This window comes from Mizuhopecten yessoensis, unplaced genomic scaffold, assembly GCF_002113885.1.
Source record: "Mizuhopecten yessoensis strain PY_sf001 unplaced genomic scaffold, ASM211388v2 scaffold4537, whole genome shotgun sequence".
NCBI lineage: Eukaryota > Metazoa > Mollusca > Bivalvia > Pectinida > Pectinidae > Mizuhopecten > Mizuhopecten yessoensis.
Window position 1 is genome coordinate 200,922 of NW_018405596.1, and position 23,431 is coordinate 224,352.

The window sequence follows — 23,431 nt, forward strand, 5'->3', positions numbered from 1 at the left end:
ATACAAGGCTTTTAACTCGGTCCTGTAAATACTTTGTGTTACTATAATTCACAACTCATATACAAGGTTTTTAACTCGGTCCTGTAAGTCCTTTGTGTTACTATAATTCACAACTCATATACAAGGATTTTAACTCGGTCCTGTAAGTACTTTGTGTTACTATAATTCACAACTCATATACAAGGCTTTTAACTCGGTCCTGTAAATACTTTGTGTTACTATAATTCACAACTCATATACAAGGTTTTTAACTCGGTCATGTAAGAATTTTGTGGTACTATAATTCACAACTCATATACAAGGTTTTTAACTCGGTCCTGTAAATACTTTGTGTTACTATAATTTACAACTCATATACTAGGTATTTAACTCGGATTGTACGATATTTCGTAATACTATAAAACACAAAACAGAATTTGGTCTTTATCCAATGTTGAAATATTTATTGTTTTGCTGTAAATCGCGACGATGGACTAGCTCTTTAATTTGAATGGTAATACAAAAAATAGCCCAGCTGTAGCTCAGACAGCTTAAAAATTGTTCTGGTTTGTTAACAATTCGTACTACGGTAATGCACAATGTTAAAATAAAACGTTAAATTATGTATTGAATTACTATGCGCACCTTCAGTTAGGATACTACTTAGATATTCATTAATCGAAAAATAAATCAGTTATCCTACATGTATATCATAATATCAAGTTCAAATATGCTTTGAGCCTGCCAATTCTCTAATCATTTTACCTAGAAGAAACAAATATGGAGAGTCACGCGTCACCTAAATGTTTTAACACTAAAGCCAGTATCAATTGCAGGTCGTCTGTCAGTTTCGTGACAAATGAAATGTAAACAAGTTTCCTCTTTTTAAAAAACAAATGACGTGTACATGTATGTATCTATTAACTTTATCAAGGATAACAGATTAGTGAGATATACATTGTAACTAAAATAACTTAACTCTTTAGAATAAAAATATATTACCATTAACATGCATCACTAGGTAGCGTGAACAATAAAATTGTAGATATGGAAAAGATTTGATGAACATTCTTTTAACCTTTTTTTTTTTTTTTTCATTTCAATGAAGTTATTACTGATGAAGTTTGTTTTTGAATGTAAAACATAAACGATTTTATGATTAGAAGAGATATGAAAAACGAAAATGATAAATAATGGCAACATCAATTATTGTTTGTGAATTAACGACATTGTTGTAGTTAACACAAAGGAAATTATAAAACGTTCAGTATCACACCTGTATTTAGTAATTTAAATTTGTATTTAGTTATCTTTTTTACTTCAATTAGCTTACCGGCCATGCAAGCTAAAACTTAAAAACTCCACAATCAAAATGTGTAAATTACCTATAAACAATGATGCTACTTAAATATCAAAATGAACAGCATCATCGTCAATAAAGTGATGTCTTTCCGATAATGAACAGACCCATATTGTAAATTAACTCTCACTATTTATGTAAGCTCATTCGCCCCTTGAATTTCATAATGAACTATTCATCCTTTGATTTGAACGAGTTCAAATGTGTCTGCAGGGATGAATGAGCAAACATGATATACAAATATATACCTGCCATATACAACACAAAGTAAAATAATTTTCCTGGAAGTATGAAAAGAACGACTCACCATTCCAAAATTTTCAAATTTCTTTCAGAATATATATTAGAACTTAAATAACTTAACCAGTTTCATATAAGCTGTTTTCTCATTACTTTGTTAACTTGTTGTGACAAAATGCGTCTTGTGTTCTGTTTAAGATATAACATGTATGAAATCCAAATATATAAGAGAATAAATTGTTATCTGCATGCCATACAGTAATGCTTCCATATCAACGGACAGGAAGATTTAGGCGCCCTGCTGCCCGTCGCCTCAGTTCCTGTTTATCGGGCTTCCCTGTGAAGAGCGTTGGAAATTCGTCGAATCTGACAAAATATTTGGGCATAGACCCCATGCCATCTAACGATTGATCCTTGGAGAATTTTTCTTCACAATAACGCTGAACGTCTGATGGTGACAGGTCAGCCCCTTCCTCCGCTATGAAGCAGACACATACTTCTTCATACAGCCGTGCATCTGGAACTGCCACTGTTGCCACGAGACGGAGACCTTCTAGATGCTTTACTACGTCATCCACCAACGCCGGTAGCACCTTCCTTCCTCCGCGGGAAATATTATCTTTAACTCTACCGCGTATGATCAGATCTCCTGATGACGTAATCAAACCAAGATCTTCCGGTTTAAACCATTTATGCCTATCATCTGTAAATGCTTTCATCGTTATAGCTTCATCTGCGAAATATTCCTTCATCAAAAAGCTACTCCTGATCTGAATTTCGCCTACCTGCCCTATTTTTGTTGGACGTCCTTCTGAGTCGACGATCCTGACTTCCACACCGTTAAAAGGAGTTCCTACATTTCCAGTTTCGAGGTGATCTCCCGGATAAAGAGCAGGCAGAAAGGTGACGGCCATGGCCTCTGTTGAACCATATCCAACTGAAAATGATCTGCAGAACCTTCCTAATACTTTTGTGCAGAAATGGTCTATAATTTGACCACCAGTCGTTATGGACTGCAACCGGAATCCATCGTCTTCGATATTGTCTTGCTCTGTGATAAGATCGTGCAGAAAGGCATTAATGAAATTAAAATGACTATGGACAACCATTTTAGGCTTACCAGTACTACCGGATGTAGTGAATATAATTGCGTCATCTTCGGGATATACTTCCGGCAAAACCGTACCTGCATTCTCTGCACTTTGAATGTCGCTGAGGAGAGTGTGGGCGATCTTTGTTGAACTTGATTTTCTCAACAAGATGATCTGATGATTTTGCTTTTCATTATTATCCTCGTTTTCCAGACTACTTATAACCGGAAACAAAACATCGTTCTCACCAGGATCAGCAAACACAATTCTGCATCTACCCTTGTCTAACATATCGGCGGCGTCGGTGGCATTTTTGACGTTGATATTGAGTTGAAGGACAACACCTCCTGCCAATAAGATGCCAAATTCCGCTACGATTCTTGCTAGTGTGTTAGGACCAAAAATGCCAACTTTGTCCTGCCGCGATACACCGGAGGTAATGAGGTACTTGGCCACACATCTCGATTTTTCATAGAGGTCTTTGGAGATGATACTCTGGCGAGATCCATCTGCACAACGATAGATGAACGCCTCTGTATTGGGAGAGGTTTCTGCATTTTTCTTTATAGCGTCATTTAGACTGATGTACACGTTCGGTACAGTTGGAGGTGAGTGTAGATAACTCCACTTGCTCATAGTTACTACAACAAACGAAACAATGGCATCATAAAATAAGTTCACAAGTCATCTTGCTCAAAGATACAATACAGTGCCGTGACGTGCCCGACGTCCTATACCACTAGACTATCGCGCTAATTTAAACCTTGATGGCTATGTTGTGCCAGTCTAACATGGAGTTATATGGCAACGTCTAGATATATATAGGCAAGCGAATAGCTTCTCTCGACCAAACGAATAGGTCATAATATTTAGATATGGCTTACTTGTTACATTCGAAAAACACGAAAGTCTTATTGAAGATCAAGGAGCATTCGTCGCTTGTTTGAATATTAAACATGCACACGGAAATATTACTGACTAATTTTACATTGAAGTTTATCAATAAAATGTACTGAAAATCATTAGTGCCTTATGTAGCCAAACATATATTGTTATTTTCCTGTCCTTAACTCGATATATCGAGATAGTAACCACCAATTTTGATATTTCCAAATATTTGGTTCAGGTTGGTAAAATGAATCATGTAAAGATTCTTGTACCACAACCAATAAGTGTTTCTATTTGACGTTTCGATGACTTGTACGGTATGTACTTTGTCACCTTTGTGTGTAAACGCTTCACTGATAATTTGTCTGATGAAGTTGACAGAGTACATACCGTACAAGTCATCGAAATGTCATATAGAAACACGTATTGGTTGTGGTACAAGAATCTTTTCACAATCAGAAAATTTGATGAACATGCGTCATAATTAGATGTAATTCTTATTGTTTTCAGTTATACCCGTCTTATTCCATAGTAAGTTCCATAGTTACATTCTGTACTTTAATGTTTAATACTGTGTCATCCTCGATACTCATGGGGTTACGCTCACTTATGCTCTCTGCACCCCTTGAAAATGTCATGACAAAATCGATCATTGTGAGCCCCATTGTGGATGACATAAGAAGATTAGTTTGATTATTTGATGTACATCAAAATAATCTCTCGGTCGCGCAATGGTAAACTCACTGGCTGTTAAGTCGGGTGTTGCGCCTCTGTAATCTTTAAAGGACAGGTTTCAGCCTATCGAATAGTCAGATTTTGTTTACCTGAGACCAATTAAATAGCTAATTGTGTGCATTTGTTTGGGCTGTGACATATTCCAGGGGTGCTGAGAGTGTACATGAGCGTAACCCCTCGAAAATGACAAAGACTTAAACTTTAAAGGTACAGAATGTAACTATGGAACGGGTATAACTGAAAACAATAAAATGGAAAATAAGATCGAACTACTGCACGTGTCTAATTACATGTATACATGTACAGGAGGTGGTACGTGCTCATGAATATTTGATATATTGTATTAAAGTTTAAAGTTAAAAGTTTAAAGTTTGGAGTTTAAAGTTGAGTCATGACTCGAGGTTCGAAATGTGAGCCTTTGAAGAGAGAGACCAGTGAAGGCCTCGGCCAAAGGGATCCAGGCTAGGGATGACACAGGTAGATCATGCGCACTTGGTGTGCGTTAGAACGAACTGTTTGATGTTGTAACTCTGTCACCCTCGATACTCCGTTGGTTACGCTCACTTTCGCTTTTTGCACCTCTAGAGTGTGTCGAGTATTTTATTCTCCCTCCCATAGATTTAGGAAAACTAACAATAAATAAAATATATACAATTGTATAAGTGTGAAACCTCGAGGGAAAACGTTCCGTGAGGAAAACCGGTTAAAGATAATAATAATATTAAATCCCCGTGTGTGACTTAATTATTATCATACATGGAAATATCTCTTTTTAAAAAGGTAAAAAGGTGTTTACTGAGAACACTCCTTGTTTTTTCACACCAGAAAACATTGTATACTTTAAAAAGAGTATTGGACTTAGAAACTTTCTTTCTATCTTTGTTCTTCTTTGTTTTCTTTTCGTTCTTTCCTTCGTTTGTTCTTTCTTTTCCTTTTCTTTCTTTTTCTATATTTCTCATATATTTGAGTTTTACAAGGCACCTTTATAGGCATGAATTTATTTCTTTATTTTAAAATTAAATCATACTTTTGAGTCTTATTTTCTTCAAATGTTATAATCATATGTGAAACTACAGGTATAACTCGCTAATTGTTATAAGTAGTATCTGTTGGTGATTATCTAAAAGCGAAGTTCATGTATAATATATTTTCCGACTACGACAACAATTACGAGGAATACGAAATTAAAATAAATTTATATTACGTCAACAAACCTTTTTACTGCGTCATATGATAAGTTCGTTCATTGATGACTAGCATGTGGTACTAAAGGTCTAAGGAAATGAAAAACAATTTCGAAATGGTCCAAATGTATAATATAGCTAAAGGGTTGTTCATGTAAATAAATTCCTACTACAAAGTGGCGGCTAACCGCAGAGACTTATTCGACTACCATGATACATAAAACAATTACTGAATACATTTTATTAGTTTGTGAAATAACGACAGTATCATATTATTTTGATTTGTCCATTTTATAGCGATTTGAGGCACAGATTAGTCAAACAATACTTTTACAGAAAACTCTCTATTTTTGAATTACATGAAATACAATTACTTAGTATAAATAATGTTAGAGAACTATCCAATTTAGGTAAATATTTATTTTTGGCATTGAAGAGGTGTTAATTATTGGTATATAAATTGTGGTATTTCATAACTGTAATTATTTAATTTAGTATTATTATATACTCATTATTAAACGGTGTTTTATGTGTATTGTGATGTCACTCTCCTGTCTATTCTAATTACGATTAGTGAATGTTATATCTATATATGTATGTAGCTGCTTTTGGTAAATAATGAATTAATGAATATATTAAAATTTCATCTAAATCAGCCATTGACACTTAACTCAAAGGACCAATCTTTACTTTATACGATTACCGTACACCCTTACCTGTACATAATTACCTGTACATCCTTACATGTACACCCTTACCTATACATAATTACATGTACACCATTACCTGTACAAATATACCTGTACTGGACGATGCACCTATAATGAAAGCGTCTGAGCTTACCTGTTATTCAGTCCTGACGTTCAAAGTGACTTCTCTGTCCGGCATTGTATTTAACTATAGTGATACTGTATACGCAACCCTGACTATCATACAACTAAAACATCGTGCATGTGCATAAACGTTGTGTCTTTTTTTCCGAGTGACCTTTTATGATTTAGTTAGAGACACGAATTGTAATGTTCTTCTTAGTGTGGCGCATATTCTACGTAAGTATACTTACTATTCTACATCACAATTGACCGATATTTTGACTTGTTTGATGTGTAGTATTACTTAATCCCCAACCCTGACTATCATACAACTAAAACATCGTGCATGTGCATAAACGTTGAGTCTTTTTTTCCGAGTGACCTTTTATGATTTAGTTAGAGACACGAATTGTAATGTTCTTCTTAGTGTGGCGCATATTCTAAGTATACTTACTATTCTACATCACAATTGACCGATATTTTGACTTGTTTGATGTGCAGTGTTGCTGAATCCCATGTGGTACATGCCAAATAGAGCACCACATTGTTTACCTATGACATTGTATGTTAAATATGCGATCGTGTTGACCACATCCCAACATATACATTTGTCGATCACGGCTGATGAAATGTCTTTTGATGTGTTGCATTGATTCCTCCATATACATCTCAACTATTTACATTGTATATTTTTCTCACAAAAAGAAGGAACAGTACATATGACAAGATATCTTCAGACAAGTTATGGGAATTTGAATGACATTAGAATAAATTTGCTTTCTTAAGGTCGTTAACTCTGTCCTGTAATTACATTGTACTTTGTGTTGCTATAATTCACAATTCATATACTAGGTATTAAACTCAGAGTGTACGATATTTCGTAATAATGTAAAAAACAAAACTGAAATTGGTCTTGATCAAATATTTATATATCATATTGTTTTGCTGTAAATTAAGACGATGAACTAGTTATTTTACTTGAATTGTAATACAAAAAGGAGCTTAAATGTAGTTCAGACAGCTTAAAAATTGTTCTGATTTGTTCTTAAAGGGGCTGGTCGGGGAAAAAAAACCCAAAATAAATGGGTCTAAATGCATGCTCTGGCCTTCCAAAAGTTATACCACGGGATAATGATGGTCGAGTTCTGCTTGCAATGTCCAGTTTTTGACCACTGAAATATCGGGGAAGCCCCACGTAAATTTAGCGCAGATCTATTTATATATTTCACGTGGTTGTTTTGAAAGTGAGGCAGTGAGGTTAACAACAATAGCACGTAGTCTATCAGTCATGTCGGACTCAACTAGCGGACAAGACAGCAACGCTATACGTAAACAATTGTTTTCAAAGGTCATGTATGATGCAAGTGTAGTATTCCTACCTATGTTGCTTAGGGGATAGTACGTTGTTTTAAGTATCTATACTGGCGATGTTCTAATCGCCAGTATAGACACGAAAAACACCGTACTATCCCCATTCTAACACATTAACAAACATACTACGCTAATATGCTTAGAAACATTGTATTTCGTTGTACAAAGTACATAGTAAAATACTATGTGACCTGAAATGATGACGTGTCATTCTGCAGCGGACTGACCAATCGGAAAGAAGCTGGATTAAAATTGACCAAATTCTTATATTTCCCTGTCAGTATGTATACCGATCTGTGCTTATCGACAAAATCGGTGATTATTTGTATAGATTTGTGAAGAGTTTTGTGTAAATGCATACGACACATGTGAAATGTTTCATTTGATTTCGGATCTAAATAGATGCCTTCACACGGATGGAACGAACGTTTCAGTAATAAATGGAGGTAAGAACAAGGAATGTGTACTTTTTATTTTTAAATCCATTCGACAAATACATTTCATCGGTCGTTTCTGTTCTGTTGCCTACTAGCCGTATCAGAGGGATTTCGCTAAGAGGCGAACTTGACGCCATATTGTTTTGGTTTGAAACGGGCCGTGGATTAAGTGCGATGGGAGGAGCTTAACACGATTGATCATGATTCTATCGCAGATTAGAACACGATCCGTATCCAATCAAAACACGCGTTGCAAACGAATCGTGTTAGAATGTTATATGTAACGATATTGATAGTAATGTCAATAAACGTGGAAATCACTGCAAATTGACGTCCAATGCAGCGATGGGGCCCCATGAGGGGTAATCTAAATCCCGTCATCAATGTCATCATTTCATTTGTAAAGTTGTATTTACTATTTTGAAGTAACAGTAGCATATCGTTAAAAAAAACACAACAAGTGTTTGCCTGGGACTGTCGGGAATACTAATTAAATAATTAAAACGACCCAAAGACGTATCTAGACCAAACTTGAATGGAAGAAAACGTTTCAACTTCAAGTAAACAGGCATATTGACCCGGTGTCATTGGAACTTTGATAAATAGGTCTATCAATAGATTAAAGACGTGTTTATTACGCACAACATCACTTTTTAGATCCAGTTTTAATCTATTCTACATTTACTGTGATATAAAGAAAGCAGAATGCTTGAATGTAATACACATACTATTTGCCCTACAATATTTAAATTATGCAATCATCAACCACATAATTGGCCTTCCAGTGCTTCTCGTCTTACATGACCTCATACCACGAGGAGTTTAGGCAAAGAACAAGTTACTAATCTCTCTGTATACAAGTCACAATTTTAGACAAATTTTGTCGGTTACCGTTTCTTTGTTGTGTCTACTGATCTTATGAAAGGAGCTGAGAAACTCAAAATGCTTTCATTTTTTTTCTTCAGATTTTTATTGTTCCAGATTTAAATTGATAATTGAAAGCTGCCAGGGTTGGGGTCCTGGAAGCAGCTTCTTTACAATAAATTACCTCTCGCAGGAGGGCTCTCGTACACCATACTTCGAGTCTCAGACAATGAATAGTTCATACATTCATTCATATTTTGTTTTTTTACATGATATATTCATCCATCTCATTGCTGAAGTTCAATCACACATTCAGTATTTCATTCAAACAACCATTTGTTCATGTGTTATAATTATAAATGAGTAGCAAGGGAAGTCTTATTCAATATTGTCTGTCATCTCCCTTCATTTTAAAGTTGCCCCACTTACAAGCTTCATGTATGGTATTTTGGTGTAAAATGTAGTCCTGTACATTATTATTTTTTTGCTTTGATAGCTACTCTATTGAATATTACCATTATAAACTTCCGAGTCTAATGCATTTTTTCCACACCAGATATATCAGATGTGTGAGATGACTGAGCTCTGCAATATGAAAATAAAAGAAGAATTATTATTTACCAGAATCAATGGGTATGCATGTAAGATTCAGAGAATTAATTGCATTACATATATAATAATCATAATCAAACATAAAATCTGTTTTGCTACCTATCCTATCCTGTATCTGGGCCCTCTTGGGCCAAATGATAAATCTGCATGCAAGTCAGAAAATTTTGTTGGGAACCATAACATTTCTGGAAATATTTAAATACTGTAACATGGTTGGACCCGCTAGTTTTACCAAAACTGGAAATGATACATGATACACACAAAATAAATGTAGATTCATCACTGGGCAAATAGAATGTTTGGGAAAAAACCCAACTAGAAACATGAATGGTGCCTTTCCCCTTTCAAATCTTGCGAAATACAAATTATGTGTATTTTACCTTAAAAATGTCAGAAAATTAAAGCTTCACACAACTTGATGTCATATTTGTTTTGCATTATCCATTATAATACATCATATCAAGTTTCTTTTGCCTACCACTTGTACTTTTCTAGATTTACCCAAAATTACAGAAAATATTTAACCAGCAGACGAAAACACGGCCGGAATGGGGTAAAACAGTATGCCCAGACAAAGTTGTACTGGGACATATACTTAAAACTGGTCTAATGCAAAATACAATTATAATGTTTGACCTAAGATCTCATGGCAATGGTTTCATTTTAATATAATTTACCGTCTGTATATATACATACAGTACACATTTCTAGTGTTACTAGCTAAGCCTATCATACATGTGATGTATACATAATTTATATTACGACAATTTATGTGTCACATTGTGGGTGATATTTTCCATAAAAGTATATGCATACATGTACATGTACTTACTATATATCTGAGACGTTGGACATTAGTGTACCAGATAGGCTAGGTTCATTATGGGCAGGTGTGGATGTAATCAGTACCGGTGCCCCTGTAGATGTGTGTGATGCCTTCCTAGACCGAGAAGTGCTACATGTAGGTGTCTCCATTGAAGTGCCATGTACCCCCATTAAAGTACCAGGTGTGGCAGTGGCGACACCATGTATTTCTTGTGTCACTGAAGCACACCTTAAACATGGAAAAAATAAAAATTATTTGAAAAATAAAATATTCTCCCAATATCTTTGTTATCACAATTTAAGAAACATCATTGAAAATTTACTGAATTTCACGATACCCCCACCAGTGATGGATGTTATTTTAGCTATAAGAGTCACATGTACACTCTCCTTGACCCTGAACCAATAAAGGGTGGGTGGCTAAAACAGTTCACCATGAATCATTGTTATCACTGAGAAATATTCAAATACAAGGAGAAGGGGTTCATTTCATTTCATCAGATTTTATTGACTTTCTATATGTCAATTGGATTGGACATCAGGCTAGGCCTATTTAAGTCCTTTCCAAACTTATTTACAAACATTACATATATTCTGTCATAACAATCCAATTAAACAGTGCAGGGGAGATAACTCCAATTTAGCTTGTGAAATGAACATCTTACAACTTTTGTTTAATCATTTTCTGTTTATGTTTTAGATATTAACAATTAAATAAATCATGTATATTTATTGACAACCCATCCTACATAAGATCCAAGGGATACAGGCCCAAAAGTCCCTGTGTATAAACACATTGGCCATCCACCCACTGGATATATAGGATAAGTTACCAAGAAATAGACATTTTGTAAAATTTCAGAATATGATATGGATTCATATAGGAAAATGTAGTTATTATTATATATTATTGGAGTTGATTCTCTTAAAATGTATTTAACAAAGCACTATAGAATATTCATGTAACTATGAAATAGTTAGAACAGGTTATAGAATAGTACACTCATAAATTTCATCCAGTCCAGCCGAATACCAGAGATGTTGTGAAGATAGATATACACCAGTATCAATACTTATTAGCAGAGTGATCATGACACTATAAATAATAGCATCACTTTCAATGTAAAGTTTTGCTGTGAGTGAGATTACATATCAAGCCTATTAGTTTGACAAATGTAGTCAGATATACTTTGTAAAATGGATATGTTAATATCAGCGCTGCATATTAAGCATCCCTTTAATAGAGTTTTTAGATTAAAATGATCATGATTACCAGTTATACCAAATTGAGAAATTTTGATTACTAATTGCATTCTAAAGTTGTTATAGAGTGGGCATTCAAATATAAAATGAAATGCATTTTCATTTTCATGTCCACATCTACATGCTGGTGTTTCATTCAGATGATCCATATATAAGTCACTATTTAGGTTGCTAGCATGATTTCTCAGCTGACAAATTATGATATTGAATTTTCTTGGCCCATAGTATTTAAATGTGCTAGCAATTTCTTCAGTGTTGTTCATATTATCAGATTTGATGAAATTTTTAAATTGTTGAAGGGAAGTAGCATTTAAGGTTTCTGCAGATAGAAGGTTAAATTCTCTACACATTGAGGGAAAATAACTATTGAAATAATTCTCAGTTCTACAGAAAGGGGGATTGAAAATACGGCTATTTCTTAGTGGGTATCTTACATTTATATTGCTGTGAAGGTATGGTTCAATGATGTCTTCTAAGTACTTAGGCGATTCATTATTTAAAATTTTGAACATAAGTGCTAATTTATGATTTTTTCGCCTACAACAAAGTGATTCAAGTCCAGTTTCTGCATAAAGCTTACAATGAGAGGTCCCTCTACGCAATCCTGTAATAATTCTTAATGCCTCGATCTGGATTGACTCAAGAATATTTTTATTTTGGTTACTACAGTTATCCCATACTACATCCCCATATTCAAGTATTGGTCTAATAAAAGAGGTATATATTGTTATAAGACTTTTTCTATCCAATTTGTGTTTTAACATTCTCAATATATTCATTCTTTTATAAGCTAGCTCATAAATATTGTCAATATGATATGTCCATTTTCCATCACTACTAAAAGTTAAACCAAGATGCTTATGAGTTTGTTTATTAGTTACAGTTTCATTACCAAATAAGATATCTGGATGATTTTAGGAGAAGGGGTTATACTATTTGTTTTTATATTTACTGTAAACAGAATGCAGGCACTGTCTATTACTATAATATCAGAGAATTTCCCAAGCAATCAACCAGCAAACACACCCCACAACCCCTTCCGGCGACTTTTGTAGGAAATTTCTAACTGGAAATATTTACTTTTGCAGTAGTATATAACACACTTCATCTTCATCTGTAGACCTTCCTCCGTCAATATCTTCAATATCGTCAATATTGTCAATATAATCAAAGTCTAGAGTTCAGGATCCATAAACATTATTAGATAATTCACATGTACAGTAGATTTGGTTGTAATTACTGTCAGCAGATTATAATCTGTATTTGTATGCAGTTAATTTTTCCTTCATTACATATGCATGTAGCTCTAACATCTTGGATGTAGGAGAGTTATAAATAAAAAATACTCGTCCGATAGGCCTTACAATTTACTAATTGATGTTATAAAACTCTTATTTTATATCCTAAAACTAAAAATAAAGTTAAATAAACGTGTAAAATGATAAAAATAAAACCACCCCAGTCAAGATTATGTTTTGTCTGTACACTAATTTATGTAAAAAAATCCCACCCCGCCTCCTACTTAGGGGCCCCACCGTATACTAACAAAACAGCCTTGAAAGTAAGGTGTCAATTTCCCATAAATTTACATTTTTCTTGGACACTGATAACAGGTACCGTTTGCCAACAAAATCATTCATCTTTAAGTACATTTATACAACTGATGTTCTATAATTGCGAACAGTTGACAGCCTGGCACACTTACCACTTATCGCTGCGTGTTCGTGTCCACCTAATATGCTGCCTCCAAAGTCTTTATAAAGGGTTGCTCAACGCCCATTGCTTTATCTGCGTTTTGTGATTGACTCTGTATTCGTTCTTTGACGATACCTTGCCTGTCATGGCTTTTGCATAGATCTTTCTTTCGCCGCGATGTTTACAATGGCATTGTTGATGCGGTAAAAAATGCATCACTGATCTGGGTCTATTGGTAGTTTTAAACTGTCAGGTGACGATTTATGATTTCGTTAATATAATTATAATTTTTACTTCCAGGGAGTGAATTTCACCAAAATTTGAATCGCTTTCTTTCATAAGTAAGTATTATAAACATATATATACCATTTCAACAAATATAGGATTTTTTCCCCGATTAGCCCCTTTAATACTGTAATGTACAAAGCTTAAATTAAAACGTTCAATTACGTATTAAATTACTATGTGCACCTTCAGTTAAGATTCTACTTAGATATTCATTAATCGAAAAATAAATCAGTTATCCTACATGTATATCATAATATCAAGTTCAAATATGTGTTAAGTCTGTCAATACTCTTATCATTTTACCTAGAAGAAACAAATATGAACAGTCACGCGTCACCTAAGTTTTTGATACTTAAGCCAGTATTATTTGAAAGTCGTTTGTCAGTTTCTCTTCGCTTTGAATGTCGCAGATGAGGATGTGGGCGATCTCTGTGAACTTGATTTTCTCAAAATGATGATTTGATGCTTTTAAAACGGAATGCAATTCTAGGCGTGCGAAAAGGTTTTAAAATAGAACGAACAAATGAGTTGTACATGTATGTAACTATTAATTTTATCAAGGATAACAAATTAGTGATACATACACTGAAACTGAAATAATTTAACTCTTTAGAATAATGATTTATTAGCATTAACATGCATCAATAGGTAACGTGAAAAGTAAAATAGTAGATATGGAAAAGATTTGATGAGCATTCTTTTAATATTTTTTCTTATTTCAATGCAGTTATTACCATTAATTGTTTTCTTGGAATGTAAAACATGGAAGATATATGAAAGATAAAAATGACAAATAATGACAACCTCAATTATTGTTTTTAAATTCACGACATTGTTATAATTAACACACTTTTGAAATAATTTTCTGTATGAAGTGCATAAGGAAATTATAAAACGTACATTATCACACATGTATTTCGTAATTTGAATTTGTATTTAGTTATCTTTTGTTTTACTTCAATAAGCTTACCAGTCATGCAAATTGAATTGTGAAACTTCACAATCAAGTTGTGTAAAACACCTATAAACAACAATGTAACTTCAATATCAATATGAACAGCATCATCGTCAATTAAGTAATGTCTTTCCGATAATAAACAGACCCATATTGTGAATTAACTCTCACTATTAATGTAAGCTCATTCGCCCCTCGAATTTCATAATGAACTATTCATCCTTTAATTTGGACGACTTCAAATGTGCCTTCAGAGATAAATGGGCAAACATGATATACAAATATACCTGCCATATACAACACAAAGTAAAATAGTTTTCCTGGAAGTTTGAAAAGAACGACTCACCCTTCCAAGATTTTCAAATTTCTTTCAGAATATATATTAGAACTTAAATAACTTAACCAGTTTCATTTACGCTGTTTTCTCATCACGTTGTTAACTTGTTGTGACAAAATACGTCTTGTGTTCTGTTTAAGATATTTTTTGTATGAAATACAAATATATAAGAGAATAAATTGTTATCTGCATGACATACAGTAATGATTTCTTATCAACGGACAGGAAGATTTAGGCGCCCTGCTGCCCGTCGCCTCAGATCCTGTTTATCGGGCTTCCCAGTGAAGAGCGTTGGAAAATCGTCGAATCTGACAAAATATTTGGGCATAGACCCCATGCCATCTGACGATCTATCATTGGAGAATTTTTCTTCACAATAACGCTGAACGTCTGATGGAGACAGGTCAACCCCTTCCTCTGCTATGAAGCAGACACATACTTCTTCATACATCCGTGCATCTGGTACTGCCACTGTCGCCACGAGACGGAGACCTTCTAGATGCTGTACTACGTCATCCACCAACGCCGGCAGCACATTCCTTCCACCGCGGGAAATATTATCTTTCACTCTACCGCGTATGATCAGTTCTCCTGATGACGTAATCAAACCAAGATCTTCCATTTTCAACCATGTATGCCCATCATCTGTAAATGCTTTCTTCGTCATAGCTTCATCTGCGAAATATTCTTTCATCAAAAAGCTACTCCTGATCTGAATTTCACCTATCTGCCCTATTTTTGTTGGACGCCCTTCTGGGTCGACGATCCTGACTTCTACACCGTTGTAAGGAGTTCCTACATTTCCAGTTTCGAGGTGATCCCCCGGATGAAGAGCAGGCAGAAAGGTGCCGGCCATGGCCTCTGTTGAACCGTATCCAACTGAAAATGATCTGCAGAACCTTCCTAATACTTTTGTGCAGAGATCGTCTATAATTTGACCACCAGTCGTTATGGACTGCAACCGGAATCCATCGTCTTCGATATTGTCTTGCTCTGTGATAAGGTCATGCAGAACATATGGCATCAACAAAGCACTGTCTACATCTTCTTCTTTCATAATTTTCCAAATGGTTTTGACTCCGTCCACTGTTGTGCTTAAATTTGAGTCGGTGAAAACCATAGGAGATCCCATAACTATTGGAATTGCTAGTGTTCCACCAAGCCAGCAAAAAGGACGATTGTTAAAGGATTTTTTTGTTTCTTGCATTGTACGGACGTAGGATTCAAAGGCGCCAATGAAATTTAAATGACTATGGACAACCATTTTAGGCTTACCAGTACTACCGGAAGTAGTAAATATAATTGCGTCATCTTCGGGATATACCTCCGGCAAAACCGTACCTGCATTATCTTCGCTTTGAATGTCGCTGATTTGGGTGTGGACGATCTTTTTTGAACTTGATTTTCTCAAAAAGATGATCTGATGCTTTTGCTTTTTATTAGTTTCCTCATTTTCCAGACTACTAATAACTGGAATCAAAACATCGTTCTCACCAGGATCAGCAAACACAATTCTGCATCTACCCTTGTCTAAAATATCGGCGGCGTCGCTGGCATTTTTGACGTCGATATTGAGTTGAAGGACAACCCCTCCTGCCAATAAGATGCCAAACTCCGCTACGATTCTTGCAATTGTGTTAGGACCAAAAACGCCAACTTTGTCCTGCCGCGATACACCGGAGGTGATGAGGTACTTGGCCACACATCTCGATTTTTCATAGAGGTCACTAAAGGTGATACTCTGGCGAGCTCCATCTAGACTACGATAGATGAACGCCTCTGTATTTGGAGAGGTTTCTGCATTTCTCTTTATAGCGTCATTTAAACTGCTGTAACTGTTCGGTAGAGTTGGAGGTGAGTGAAGATAACTCCACTTGCTCATAGTTACTACAACAAACAAAACAATGCCATCATAACATAAATTCACAAGTCATCTTGCTCAAAGATACAATATAGTGCCGTGACGTGACTCGAACCCGCATCAACTCAGTGACGTGCTATACTACTAGACTACCGCGCTAATTTAATCCTTGATGGCTATGTAGTGCCAGTCTAACATGTAGTCTATATATATATATATGCACGCGAATACCTTCTCTCAACCAAACAATAAAGGTCATAATATTTAGATATGGCTCAATTGTTACATTTGAAAAACGCGAAAGTCTTATGGAAGGTCACGGAGCATTCGTCGCTTGTTGGAATATTAAACATGCTTACAGAAATATTACTGACTAATTTTACATGGATGTTTATCAATTAAATGTACTGAAAATCATTAGTGCATTGTGTAGCCAAAAATATATTGTTATTTTTCGTGGTAATAACTCGATATTTTGAGATAGTAACCAGCAATTTTGATATTTCCAAATATTTGGTACAGGATGGTAAAGCGAATTATGTAAAGATTCTTGTACCACAACCTATAAGTGTTTCTAGTTGACGTTTCGATGACTTGTACGGTATGAACTTTGTAACCTTTGTGCGTATACGCTTCACTGCTCATTTGTCTGATGAAGGTGACGGAGTACATACCGTACAAATCACGAAATGTCACATAAAAACACGTATTGGTTACAAGAATCTTTTCACAATCAAAAAATTTGTTTTCATAACATGCGTAATAAATATATGTAATTTATATTGTTTTCAGTTATTACCATCTTATTCCATAGTAAGTTCCATAGTTGCATTCTGTACTTAAATGTTTAACCTTGTCATCCTCGATTCTCCTCACTTATGCTCTATGCACCCCTTTAATATGTCATGACGAAATCGAAGGTTCATTGTGAGCCCCAATGTGAATGATATGAGAAGATTAGTTTGATTATTTGATGTACTTTAAAAGAATCTTTCAGTCGCGCAATGGTAAAACTCACTGGCTTGTAAGTCGGGTGTCATCCTCGATACTCCGGGGTTACGCTCACTTATGCTCTCTGCACCACTTAAAATGTCATAATGAAATCGAAGTCTCATTGTGAGCCCCATTGTGGATGAAATGAGAAGTTTAGTTTGATTATTTGATGTACTTTAAAAGAATCTTTGGGTCGCGCAATGGTAAAACTCACTGGCTATTAAGTCGGATGTCGCGCCTCTGATATCTTCATAGGACAGGTATCAGCAAAGCGATTATTCAGATTTCGTTTCCCTGAGACTAATCAAATAACCAACCGCGTGCTTTCGATTTTGCCGTGACATATTCAAGGGGTGCTGAGAGTGTAAATAAGCGTAACCCCTGGGGTATCGAGGATGACCTAAACTTTGAGGTACAGAATGTAGCTATGGAACGGGAATAACTGAAAACAATAAATGTTTTATTTGATATGGAAAATAAGATTGAACTACCGCACGTACCTAATTACATGTATATATGTACAGTAGTTGGTACGTGCTCATGAATATTTAATATTGTATACATTGTTGAAAACACTTGGGGGAGAATTTTAAAGGGAGATTTAAACTGAGTCATGACTCGAGGTTCGAAATGTGAGCTTTTGGAAAAAGAGACCACTGAAGGCCTCGGCCAAAGGGTCAAGGCGAGGGATGACAAAGGTAGAGCATGCGCACTTGGTGTGCTTTAGAGCGACTTGTTTGATGCTGCAACTCTGTCACCCTCGATACTCCATTGGTTACGCTCACTTTCGCTTTTTACACTCCTAGATTATGTCACGTATTTTAAAACCGGTTTAACATAATAAAAGTATAGGTAGCAGAGTACAGTAGAAATGGCTTGATCCTGAAAATACAGGGCATGTCTCAGATAAACATTGATAGCGGAAAACCGGTTAAAGATAACACTAATATAAAATCACCGAGTGTGGCTTAATAATATTGCACATGGAAGTATCTCTTTCAGATAAGTAAATCTTCTAATAACTGCATCCTCTTTTATAGCGATAAATGTGGTTTGATATTTAATGAGAAGGGTTTAAACAAAGTGTGTGTCACGCAGCTGACAGAGTATTTGATCAATATTTAAATAAAGCACACTCCTTTTCTTTTTTTTACACCAGAAAACATTGTAATCTTTAAAAAGAGTATTGGACTTCGGAACTTCATGGAACTCTGCATTTTTATACAAAGTTATCATATTTGTTATTGGAATCAGGCTCATAATTGAATGTATTCTATTTTATCAATGTAATGGCATAACATTTCAGACATAGGGGGGTTCTTCTTTCTTTCTATCTTTCTTTATTTTTCATTGTTTTCTTTGTTTTCTTTCTTTCTTTCTTCCTTTTTCTAGATTTCTTATATTTGAGCTTAACAAGGCACCATTGTAGACATGAATGCATTTCTTCATTTTAAAACAAATCATACTTTTGAGTCTTATTTTCTTCAAATGTTATAATCATATGTGAAAATAAGGAAATAACTCGGTAATTGTTTAGGTCAATTTTATAAGTTGTATCTGTTGGTGATTATTTAAAAGCCAAGGTCATGTATAATATATTTTCCGACTACGAAAACAATTACGAGAAATACGAAAGTAAAATAATATTTCATTGACGCAAAACGTCACAGAAACCTTTTTACTGGGTCATATGACAAGTTCGTGCATTGAGGACTCGCATGTGGTAACCAAGGTCTAAGGAGAGGAAATACAAATTCGAAATTGTCCATATGTAGATTATAGCTAAAGGGTTTTTCATGTGAATAAAAACCTACTACAAAGTGGCGGCTAACCGCAGCGACTGATACTCCACCCTCAGATTCAACTACCATGATACATAAAACAATTACTGAATACATTTCATTAGTTTGTGAAATAACGACAGTATCATTTTATTTGGATTTGTCCATTTTATAGCGATTTGGGGCACAGCTTAGTCAAACAATACTTTTACAGAAAACCCTCTACCTTTAAATTACATGTAATACAATCACTTAGTATAAATAATATTAGAGAGCTATTCAATTCAGGTAAATATTTATATTTGGCATTTAAGAGGCGTTAATTATAGGTTGATGTATTGTGGTGTTTCATAACTGAAATTGTTAATTAAGTATTATTTTATACTCATTATTGAACGATATTACTTTATATAATTATCGTACACCATTACCTGTACATCTTTACCTGTACATCCTTACATGTACCTGTACACCCTTACCTGTACATCCTTACATGTACCTGGACACCCTTACCTGTACATATATACCTGTACTGGATGAAATACCTCTGATTAAAGCGTCTGAGCTTACCTGTTATTCAGTCTCGACGTTCAAGGTGGCTTCTCTGTTCGGCGATGTATTAAACTATAGTGATGCTTTATACACCACCCTGACAATCATACGACTACAAAAACGTGCATGTACATAATCGATATGTGTCCTTTTCGCCGAGTGACCTCTTATGATTTAGTTAGAGACACGAGTTGTAATGTATTTTGTAGTGTGATGCATATTCAAAGTCTACTTACCATTCCTCATCGTTACGATCTTCACTATCTTTGCTGTATGGTTAAACCCACGTGGTACATGCCAATTAAAGCATCACCTTGTCAACCTGTGAGGTTGTATTTTTAATTTGCGATCGTGTTGACCACACCCGAACATACATTTGAATATACCATTCGTCGATCACGGTTGATACAATGTTTTTTAATGTCTTGTGTTGACCAGATTTTAGTTCTAAAATATTCACAACACAGAAAGAAGGAACAGTACATTTTATGAGATATATTCAAATTATAATATAATAACAAAGTATTGGAATTGGAATGACATCAAAACAAATTTGAATTCTTTTAAGTCGTCAACTCTGCCCAGTAAGTACTTCGTGTTACTAAAATTATCAAAGCATAAAGGTCTTGAAAGCGGAGTTTATTATATCTCATAATAGTATTCATAACAAAGCTGCATTGGTCTTTATCTAATATGTTTTTGCTGTAAATCAAGACGATGAACTGAGCTATCTCCTTAACTTGAATTGTGATACAAAAAAATTGTCTAACTGTAGTTCAGACAGCTTAAAAATTGTTCTGATTTGTAAAATATCCGGTAATTCACAATGCTTAAACTAGGTCGCCATGTTACAAACATGTATTGAATCACGAATTACATTTAATATGTGCATCTTCAGTATAGTTAATACTTGAATATTGATTAATCAAAAAATAAATCCGTTATACTATATCATAAATTCAAATTTATATCTGCGTTGAATCTGTCCCTTCTCTTATTATTTTATCCAGAAGAAAACAAATATGGAAAGTCACGCGATACCTCAAATTTTAACACTTAAGCCAGTATCATATGAAGGTCTTCTGTCAATTTCGTGACAAATGAAATGTAAAAATATACAATTATTTATATGGTATATATTATAAGTTACAGTTAGGATTAATTTATCTACAACTTTATAAATAGGATCCAGGGAGCCGAATAAGGTTATTATTTACTGCAACATACAGATTTGTATTTGATTAAAGCTTGTAGCATGTTCTGTATTACTTAATAATTGATATAACTTGATAACTATGTATTATATATATTTATTGCATACTTACAGATTTCTATTTGAGTTAGAACATCTGATTGTTCAAAATCACAAAAAAATATAACAAATATATTATAATCGAGATATTGTTGTGTTTATCATTAGCATTTAATGAAATGTTTCGTTTTTCAATATTTCAATAGATGAATAGATGATAAGATAGTAGATATACCCGTATTATATAAGTTAGTTTGAATAAACAGAATGAAACATGAATTTTCCATCACAACCAGTATCAACCCTCGACCAATATCGGATATTGGAGTCTCGAGATGATACAGGGCGTGATATGGGAAAAAGGCATGTATTATTCTCTATTCATTGGTTATGATAATATAATGCAATACCATGGTGCTATGACACGGCATATATCTTCTTTTTGTCGACAGTAGTATGTTCCTGACCGTACATTTCTTTCAACCAATGATATGTACTGACACAATGATAAGGGAAAATATTGTATCAACATGATATATAACATGGTGTATCATATCTTTGTTTCATTATGCGACAAGATATGCCCGACACATCTACGGTAATTTAGTAGTTCAAAAACTATCCAAAAAGGAAACGCAAAGGCAGTCAACTGACTTTGTACATTACGTCAAGATGCCTCATCTAGTACGTTGAAAGTAATCCCGAATGCACGTTATGACCCCGATTCTTTTGTTTGTCCTACCCTGTACATCAACATGTAACCCTGAACGACCCCGGAACTTATGCGTCTCATTATTCCGTGAAATTAATCAACCTACCCAGTATCATGTTGTAGCGTTATTTAAGCGAATACGTCCATTGCATTGTATGTATACGGTCAAGAACATATGTTCTAGTGATTGTAGTGATTGTAGTTTTTGAGGAGTGTTTTTTTTTATAATAGAAATTTGAGTTCACATCCTGTACAAACTGTTAATTATCAAGCACAGAATTGTTCGTATTTATAACTTCTGTAGCAAATGCTCACCCTTTAATAAATCATGAACAATTACTCGTGAACATTTTATCGAGGATTCCTAATTTGTTATTGTTATTTTTGTAAATATATTCATCTATTGTTTTTTTAATCTAATGATTTCTTAATTTCAAACCCCGAAAGTATACAGGTACGTATATTAATATGATGCGTACGCGTAGATCGAATAGAAGTATTCCTTGACATAAATGTTAATAATAAGAAAAAAACAATGACCACTGTTTGCTACTTCATTCTTAAATATCTATCCGGAAACACTTATGCATTCTTCCTGCAGGACACAGATGTCTCTTTTCCGGTTGAACAGGAGCTCATTACATTGTACCAGTCATGCACTTAAACAGAGATTACTCTAGTACGGATATTAGATATAAAACAGTGTGTCCTGTTTTGCACATGTTTAGATATGAAAGCTTTTATTTTACATTTTATGAAACCTACATGTAGCAAGTCAACGTTTTGTTTAAAGAAACGATCGTAAAATAGATAGTGTATGTGGATCAAAGAACTAAAATGATGTAAATATCAACCATACCCATGAAATAAACGGATTTTAAAGAATAGATATTTGAAAAATTGAGTGAAGGGGACGCAACTCCTACTTTTTAAAACTTTAAAATGATTTGTGATTATAAACGCCATTAATTTTATACAGTAGCTAATGAGGTACGTCACCCATACACTATGTATGTGCTTTAAATAAATGGCTTACCTTTTTTTTTCATTTCATTTTTCCTTCATTTTATATTGTGTGCATCGAGGATTAGGAACATGATTTAAATTCAATACTTGATTGAAACATGTTTGGACTAGGACTTTAACCCTCTCTTTATAAATCACTTTATATTTTCTATTTTCACAGTCAAAAATAAGCATCCTTTCGACTTAACATTCAGTGTGAATCTAGCGAAAATGTCGCAGTTGATTGTAAACACTACCAAACGAGTTTTCTTTGTGTATTTGATAGACATGTATACTAGCCAGAAGTGTTCATTCTAATTTTTGATGTTTTATTTTATA

At 34.4% G+C, this 23,431-nt stretch overlaps 2 protein-coding genes across 2 annotated transcripts; both read right to left on the reverse strand.

The window, feature by feature from the left end:
• Positions 1-426: 426 nt before the first annotated feature.
• Positions 427-6,404, reverse strand: LOC110449253 (acyl-CoA synthetase family member 2, mitochondrial-like). Its single transcript, XM_021496001.1, has 2 exons — positions 6,321-6,404; positions 427-3,311 (listed from the first exon to the last, which is right to left on the reverse strand). Exon 2 carries the CDS (start codon positions 3,304-3,306, stop codon positions 1,852-1,854), a length of 1,455 nt encoding a protein of 484 aa, XP_021351676.1. The 5' UTR covers positions 3,307-3,311; positions 6,321-6,404; the 3' UTR covers positions 427-1,851.
• Positions 6,405-14,257: 7,853 nt separating this feature from the next.
• Positions 14,258-20,212, reverse strand: LOC110449262 (3-[(3aS,4S,7aS)-7a-methyl-1,5-dioxo-octahydro-1H-inden-4-yl]propanoyl:CoA ligase-like). Its single transcript, XM_021496011.1, has 2 exons — positions 20,142-20,212; positions 14,258-16,823 (listed from the first exon to the last, which is right to left on the reverse strand). Exon 2 carries the CDS (start codon positions 16,816-16,818, stop codon positions 15,151-15,153), a length of 1,668 nt encoding a protein of 555 aa, XP_021351686.1. The 5' UTR covers positions 16,819-16,823; positions 20,142-20,212; the 3' UTR covers positions 14,258-15,150.
• Positions 20,213-23,431: the final 3,219 nt, after the last annotated feature.